Source organism: Glycine soja, chromosome 16 (genome assembly GCF_004193775.1).
Source record: "Glycine soja cultivar W05 chromosome 16, ASM419377v2, whole genome shotgun sequence".
Lineage (NCBI taxonomy): Eukaryota > Viridiplantae > Streptophyta > Magnoliopsida > Fabales > Fabaceae > Glycine > Glycine soja.
In genome coordinates this window covers 15,089,886-15,098,372 of record NC_041017.1, presented here as the reverse complement: position 1 = coordinate 15,098,372, position 8,487 = coordinate 15,089,886, and the positions used below count along the sequence as shown (strand labels likewise).

General features: G+C 32.5%; 1 protein-coding gene across 2 annotated transcripts; it reads left to right on the top strand.

The window, feature by feature from the left end:
* The first annotated feature begins 290 nt into the window (after nucleotides 1-290).
* Nucleotides 291-7,702, top strand: LOC114390966 (G-type lectin S-receptor-like serine/threonine-protein kinase At1g11300). 2 transcript variants are annotated; one of them, XM_028351926.1, is made up of 8 exons: nucleotides 291-1,031; nucleotides 1,453-2,235; nucleotides 2,634-2,756; nucleotides 5,372-5,523; nucleotides 6,180-6,390; nucleotides 6,758-6,998; nucleotides 7,079-7,229; nucleotides 7,315-7,702. In XM_028351926.1, exons 1-8 carry the CDS (start codon nucleotides 356-358, stop codon nucleotides 7,618-7,620), a joined length of 2,643 nt encoding a protein of 880 aa, XP_028207727.1. In that variant the 5' UTR covers nucleotides 291-355; the 3' UTR covers nucleotides 7,621-7,702. The 2 variants fall into 2 exon arrangements, with proteins under 2 accessions (XP_028207727.1, XP_028207726.1); XM_028351925.1 differs by having other exon boundaries at nucleotides 296-1,031; nucleotides 2,631-2,756.
* The last annotated feature ends 785 nt before the right edge of the window (nucleotides 7,703-8,487 follow it).

Here is an 8,487-nt window from a genome sequence, read left to right as displayed (position 1 = left end):
CTATAGATAGAGCTTTGACACTAAGTGTACCAGTCCAAAAAAGTAAGCTCAAATAATAGCATTGTCATATTGCTTATTGGAAACACTACTAACTAGTATTATTTATATAAGTACAGATATAATTTATTCAGGCACTTAATTGCTTATCTCATGTGGCCAAAGTAACTCCTAATTAATTACATATAATTTATTGTAGTCTTAGTTCAATTGTTACTTTTTTGGAGAAGTAGCTACTTACAAGGTACACAAGTTGGCTTCTGAAAAAAAAATAAAGACAATCACGATTTTTTTCCCCGTCCAATTAGCATATTTTACGCGCTACTAAAGTCAACTTGCTAATAAAGCATAAGAGAGTATGGTCACTATCTTGGTGCGTAGCACTACAATTGAACACCAACTGCAACGCGAATTTTGGTGGCAAACATGGAATCAAACTCCTCAAACCCAAAGTTGTTGTATTAGCATTCACAAAGAGAGCACCATCATCCAAAGAACGTCAAGATTCTCCACATTCAAAACCATTAGATTCATGGGTTTTCTAACTCTCACTAATTACTTGATTTTTTTGCTCATATTTTCCAGCTTCTATATGGGTGTAATCTCTGTGAATGATACCATCACATCAACCAGATTCATCAGGGACCCTGAGACTATAATCTCAAGCAACGGTGACTTCAAGCTAGGATTCTTCAGCCCTGAAAAATCCACACATCGCTATGTAGCTATCTGGTATCTCGCTGAAACCTACATCATATGGATAGCCAATAGAGACCAACCACTTAGTGATTTATCTGGGCCTGGGGTGTTCAAAATTCACAAGGATGGGAATCTTGTGGTATTGAATGCACAAAATAGGGTCATATGGTCAACAAATGTGTCAATTACTGCTACCAATACAACTGCTCAACTTGATGATTCGGGAAATCTGATCCTGCGTGATGTCACAAATGGAAAAACATTATGGGACAGTTTCACACACCCTGCTGATGCTGCAGTGCCATCGATGAAGATTGCTGCCAACAGGCTCACAGGTAAGCTACGAGACACCAATACTTTTGTTTACTTCACATATCTGTATCCGATAATGATACTCTTGGATACTTCACCAATATACGTATATGCGAGATGTAGTAGTATCCAAGACTTTAAGAGAAAGTTATGATTATGAAGATCTAATCATACTTGCATATGAGATATAGAAGCAAGTATAATATCCTATCTGATACAAGTATCATATCAGGGCATCGTAACAGGTGAGAAACTTATGTGCATGAAAAATAGTTATGGTCCTTCTTCTGGGTCCTTCATACTTCGCCAATACCTACCAGTATGAAGTATCCAAGTCTTTAAAGGAAACTTATGGTTATGATATTGTTGCACAAGTGATATAAAAAGCATGTATAAATATCGTATCTGATACACGTATTATATTTTATCTGTGCATCATAACAGGTAAGAAAATCGAGTATGTGTCATGGAAAAGCAGTTCAGATCCTTCTTCTGGGTACTTCACAGGGAGCCTTGAACGGTTGGATGCTCCAGAAGTCTATTTTTGGTACAACAAAACAAAGCCATATTGGAGAACTGGTCCATGGAATGGAAGGGTCTTCCTTGGGTCACCAAGGATGTCAACTGAGTACCTATATGGCTGGCGTTTTGAGCCTAATGATAGTGGAACAGCTTATCTAACCTACAACTTTGAAAACCCTTCTATGTTTGGAGTCCTGACCATAAGTCCACATGGAACACTTAAATTGGTAGAGTTTTTGAACAAAAAGATATTTCTGGAGCTTGAGGTGGATCAAAATAAGTGTGACCTTTATGGGACATGTGGGCCTTTTGGAAGCTGTGATAACTCAACATTACCAATTTGCAGCTGTTTTGAGGGGTTTGAGCCCAGAAATCCAGAGGAATGGAACAGGGAAAATTGGACTAGTGGATGTGTGAGGAATGTGCAACTGAATTGTGGCAAGTTGAATAATACGAGTGATGTTCAACAAGATCGGTTTCGGGTGTACCAAAATATGAAAGTGCCTGACTTTGCAAAGAGATTATTAGGTAGTGACCAAGACAGATGCGGAACAAGTTGCTTAGGAAATTGCTCTTGCTTGGCATATGCATATGATCCTTACATTGGTTGCATGTATTGGAATAGTGACTTGATTGATTTGCAGAAATTTCCAAATGGAGGGGTTGATCTCTTCATTCGTGTGCCAGCAAATCTTCTAGTTGCAGGTATGTTTTTCTCTACTTTTACTCAGAATATTTTGGGGATATTTAGTATAAAGTTCATTCCTTTCAGAAATGTTATGCTTAGTGAAAACCTGTTATCCGTTTCCATGTTCTGTTTCTGTTTTTTAATAGGAAAATAAAAAACAAAATGAAAATAAAGTATCACTTTCATAATTAGTGTTATTTTTATGTATTGATAGTGTAAAAGATGTGACTCTATCGATCAATTATATATAATTGTTAATAGTTAGTATGAGTTTTAAGATGACAATTATAAATGTTAACAAATTTATCAGTAATTTGTCAATGTAAATACATTATTTACTCTTATAGTTAAAAGTAAAATCAAACCTTTGTTTTCCGCATGTTATACCCCTAATGTATTGAATAACAAGCAGCAGCGGGTGGTAAAAAGAGAAGAGAAAACATGGGATTACTCATTGGCATTACTGGGGCAATTGGAGCATTAATCATAGCTGTCGGTGCTTATCTTTTGTGGCGGAAGTTTACTCCTAAGCATACAGGTAAAAAAAGTTGACTTATTGTCATTTCTCAAGTCAATTCAAGAGCATTCACATAATTTTTCATGTTTCATGTTCAAATTCAGTAGGGTAGTCAAGAAAGAACACGACTAGGAAGGAGGTTATCGTTAAAATTGATAAGAAATTTTTTTAAATGACAAATATTACTTTAATTAGTTGCTTTTATTCTTGTCATTATGATCTCATATCAAATATATATGTTTGTAAATTGATCTGCAACTTGTTCTAGTAAATGTAAAAAAGATATCACGTGGCATTACTTAATTTGAGAATTTAATATCAAAGATATCAAAAATTGAAGTTAAATACTATATGTTTATTTTAGCTTAGTTTAATTTTAGAGTATCTCTAATCAAAGAAAGGAGTTTTTAACTCTCTTTTGATGAATGCTTATATAAGCGACTTCTATAACTCATTTGCTTTCATAGTATTTTTCATGTTACTTAACATTAGTAACTAATACGAATAAAAGGTGGTTGAAGTTAAAACCCACATTTTTATGAGCACCTCAATTGAAAATCTACCACAAAGATTGAACCTTTTCAACCATGATGCATTGGGATTGGAAAGCTAGTAAAAGTTGCAACACATGCGAGGGTCCTAACACGGGGAACTTCTAGCACGTGTGAGGGGTTCTGGGCATCGCGAGGGAGAGCAACAAGGTGGGGTTTCAAAGAATCGTTGCGGTGGAGAAGGGAAGGGCTGGATGGCAACACAGGTCCAAGGGTGGGAAAGTGAGAGAGAGAGAGAAGAAAGAAGGTGGTAGCATTAGCGTAGAGTGAACACAGAGTGAGAGTTTGATGGCATCGACAAAAGGGTATAGATTCAAAAATACTATTGCTCACAACTAGTTGTGGATGTGGTAGTTGTGAGGTTAGAGGAGTGAGATTGTAGGAACTGCGACTAAGCCAAACACACGAAAAGTGAGAAGGTAGCCAATTATGACCATAAGATCGCTCAGGTAGTTTTGGGTTTTGCCCATGAAGCCGAGTCTGTTGATAGGGTCATTGATGCTAGAGAGATCGTCGGAAGGGAATGGAAGAGAGAGTAAAAGTGGCAAAGAAAAACGAAAAACAACAAAACGTTGCCGCAAAAATAGCCTCTAACAATAACAAACAATGGTAGGAGGGATGGCTGGGAAGGGGTCAGGGGAATCTGGTTTAGAATGACTTATAATAATAAGATTTATCTAACCGTTAAAATTATGATGGACTGTGTACCACCTATCAAGATTGTCTTTCCTAATCTTCTCTTAATTTATATATTAAACTAAATAAATGTAATGTTAGTTTTTCTGTGAAATTAATCATCCACAAAATTAGTTAATATTTTGAGTATTAAAAAAACTAGTTAAAACTTTGTACCTTAAAAGAAAAAAAAAAGTTGAATAAACACTAAATTATATGTTTTGTATCGATAAGATATTAAATTAAAAAAAAAAAGACGTTAAGATATGTTTCAAATCTTTGCCAATAAGGATTCCGTACATACTAACAAGATGACATTTCATTCAAGTTTTGTGCATAATTGGGCATTGACCAACATGATACTAGTTGAAACTCTTCGTCAAGAGGCAGAAAAAATCACTAAATAATATACAGCGCCTGCGGACATTTTTTGAATAAATCCTTGCGAGTTATGACCACTAATAGTCCGAAGAGATGATGAATCGATTCCCATAGAGCCAACCCATGTGTACTAGCTACTGTTCACTGTTCGGGCCGTGAATATTGAATTATTTGTTGCATTTCGAAAGCTAAGTCATTGTCATCACATGTATTATGAAAGCTAAGTGATGTCCTGTTTGGTATAAATTTTTCCATGAAAATCGACAAATATAGGCAAAAAATAGTACTATTAAACAAAAAAAAATAGACAGAACAAAAAAACAGTAAAAAAATTATAGATATGATACACCGTGTCATGAAAAAAGATAGAGAGACATAAAAAGAAAAATCAGATGAAAATAAGTTGTAAAAGAGAGGGAGTATTCAGCCAAAAAAAAAGTACATGGAGAGTAGGAAAAACAAAACAAACAGGGTATTAGATTATGTAATAAGTTTTTTAATTAATTAACAAAATTTACTTTCTTTATTCTATTTAAATATTTTAGCACTCCATTGCTAGCTATCCTAGCTACACGATCATGACTAGACCAATTAATTACTTGCATTTTCTCAAGTAATTCTGAAAACTAGTTAGCGCTAATGTAAAATTTACATACGTCATCCAATAATATTTTTTTATCAACTTAATTATTAAATTATGTAATAATTTTTTATAGATTAAGATTAAACAATGTCAAATTAGATCTGTGTTAAATTAAAAGTGATTATCATATCAATCTTATGTCAAAATATAGAAAGTTCAAACATAAATAGCGTTGATTGGTACTTTCATACAGAATTCGGAAGGTGTGAGATATCGGTACGTAAGAGATCTTGGTATTTATTATTTTTTCAAAAGTCAAAACTTCGGGCTTCTTTAGAATCATTGTTATGAAAAATAAAGTAGATTGGAAAGAAAAGCACAAAGTTATTTTTATTTAAAAATTTTGCGTATTCTGAATTTATTGGGCCAACCACAAATACATTCAGGAAATCAGCCTCAAAACATGATTACCGGAGACCAAAAACAAATTAAACTGGAAGAGCTGCCACTGTTTGAATTCGAAAAGCTATCAACTGCTACAAACAACTTTCACTTGGCCAATATGCTTGGCAAGGGAGGTTTTGGTCCGGTATACAAGGTAATTTTGTCTTTTTTTATTTTTTATTTTTAATCAATGTATCTCTTAGTTGAAAGTTAAGAATTAATTCTCAAGGTATTAAAATTTATTTAATGGATTGACCTCTTCATACACACCACTCACAGATTGAATCTATGATCACATACTTAAAGTGACAAGGTTATCTACAACCATATCACACTAGATTGATGGTAACTTGATAGGGTGTGCGAAGACATTTTAATTAATTTTTAGTTTTTTTTATTAGTTAAAAAATTTATTTGATCATTCGATAAATAAGTTTTTTAAATAACTTTTAATGTTTTTTAAAACACTACTTGAAGTAACATTTTTTAAAACATTAGTTTATATCTTCTAATTTTTTATATTTTTTTTTCATTTTTATCCTTAATATATATATTCAATTTTTTAGTTGTCCTTTTAAATAAATTATGATTGTATTAATTTGTCTGTCATTTTATACTTTTCAGTCATTTCAATAATTAGTTTAACCAAACACTTATAATTTAATAAGTTAATTTTTCAATTTTTCAACTATTAACTTACTTTTCAACTAATTGAATGTAACCTTTGTCTAAAATTAAGATAATTAAGATGTTTGTCATTTTCACATTATATATATTGAATAAATCAGAATTTTTCTTTTACCATTTTAGGGGCAATTGGATAACGGACAAGAAATTGCCGTGAAAAGACTTTCAAAAGCATCTGGACAAGGATTGGAAGAATTTATGAATGAAGTTGTTGTGATTTCTAAACTTCAACATCGCAATCTAGTGAGACTTCTTGGTTGTTGTATAGAACGAGATGAACAAATGTTGGTATATGAGTTTATGCCAAATAAAAGTTTGGATTCATTTCTATTTGGTTAGTTCTTTACTCTTTTTACATCAAAACTTATTGACACTCTTTACATATTTCATTTTAGACAAAGCTTATGTGTTGTTCTATTGGTATTTTGGTGTTATACTATAATGAAAACATGACATCTATAAATTACATTACTTGTTCTTTTATCAGAAAATAGCACGAAAAGTACCTATAAAGCAATATTCAAGTTACGTGCTTTCATATTGTATACCAAATACATATTATTGATTAAAAGTTCTTTTAAACTATTAAGCTCTTGACATGCTACTTTTACAATTAAAATAAGAATGTTTTACTATTTAACATGTATATATATAATATTTAATTTGGTCTTAATTTTCATGTATTCTATGTTGTTTTGTAGATCCACTCCAAAGGAAAATACTAGATTGGAAAAAACGCTTCAACATAATTGAAGGAATAGCTAGAGGAATACTTTATCTTCATAGAGACTCAAGACTAAGGATTATACACAGAGATCTTAAAGCAAGCAACATCTTACTAGATGATGAGATGCATCCCAAAATATCAGACTTTGGTTTAGCTAGAATTGTTAGAAGTGGTGATGATGATGAAGCTAACACGAAAAGGGTTGTTGGAACTTAGTGAGTAGTACTTTCTCATTACACTCTTGAAATATTGAATGTGATTTAATTATTACTTATTGCATATGCTCTATATGTAGTGGTTATATGCCGCCTGAATATGCAATGGAGGGAATTTTCTCAGAAAAATCAGATGTCTATAGCTTTGGAGTGTTGTTGCTAGAGATTGTAAGCGGACGAAGAAACACTAGCTTTTATAACAATGAGCAATCACTTAGCCTTGTTGGATATGTAGGTCATTGTACCCTATATCCCCTCCATATTACAAGAAAAAAAATATTATTATTAGTAATAAAGTTTTGTTTTGTTTTTCTAGGCATGGAAACTATGGAATGAAGGCAACATCAAGTCTATAATAGATCTAGAGATACAGGATCCAATGTTCGAAAAGAGTATATTGAGGTGCATACATATAGGACTTCTATGTGTGCAAGAACTTACAAAAGAAAGACCAACTATCTCCACTGTGGTTTTGATGCTCATAAGTGAGATTACACATCTTCCTCCTCCAAGGCAAGTTGCATTTGTTCAGAAACAAAATTGTCAAAGTTCAGAGTCTTCTCAAAAAAGTCAATTTAATTCAAACAACAATGTAACTATAAGTGAAATTCAAGGTAGATAACAACATGGAATCGACACTGCCATTGCTAACAATAATTTCCTGTGCTTAATATATAATTATTCTCTGCTTGAAAATTTGTCAATTTTTAAATTTAAGTCTTGTTATGATTTTTTAAAATAAGCAAAATGTTGTATTATTGATTGAAATCCAAACAAAGCACAAGATGTGCCACATTTGGGAAAAGTGGTACAGAAACACAATCATGTGTAGTTACTCACAACTCCCTGGTACCACTACATGATGTAACCAATACAAAACATCAAACTGTAGGACTCCCTTTGAACCCTCGATAACAGTTTGATGTGAGCAAACTTAATAAGGCACTAACATGTCTCTAAGGATTAAAACTCGTGATTTACACTTAGATGGAGACTTTGTGCTATAGCTGAAGAAATTGTTTTTCAATTGATTTGATTACTCCTTTTATGATTATTTTCTTTGATAACTACCTTGTATAATTCATCGATGAAGACAATGATCATTCAAGATTACTTACTCTTGTAATTAACATGATTGTTTCCTTCAAAAATTCAAACTTAAAAAACTTTTCATTGTGTGTTATTTGGACAATAACGGTTCTTTCCTTACGACCAAAGAAATGGTTTTTAAATTTCATGTTATGTTGGATTTCTGACTGATGAACAAAATCCTTTGATCGTGCCTTATCTATTATAAGTGGCTTCAGTGTGACTTTGAGTTTGGTCTGCTTGAAGCTACAATCAACACTAAAAAGTAGTGGGCAATATTGGGTAGCAAACTTACAGATTTAGATAACTACTTATTAAATAGTTCGAGTTAGATAACTACTTATTAAATAGTTCGAGTTAAAACTTGTAGATTTAGATAACTATGTATTTGTTAATCATG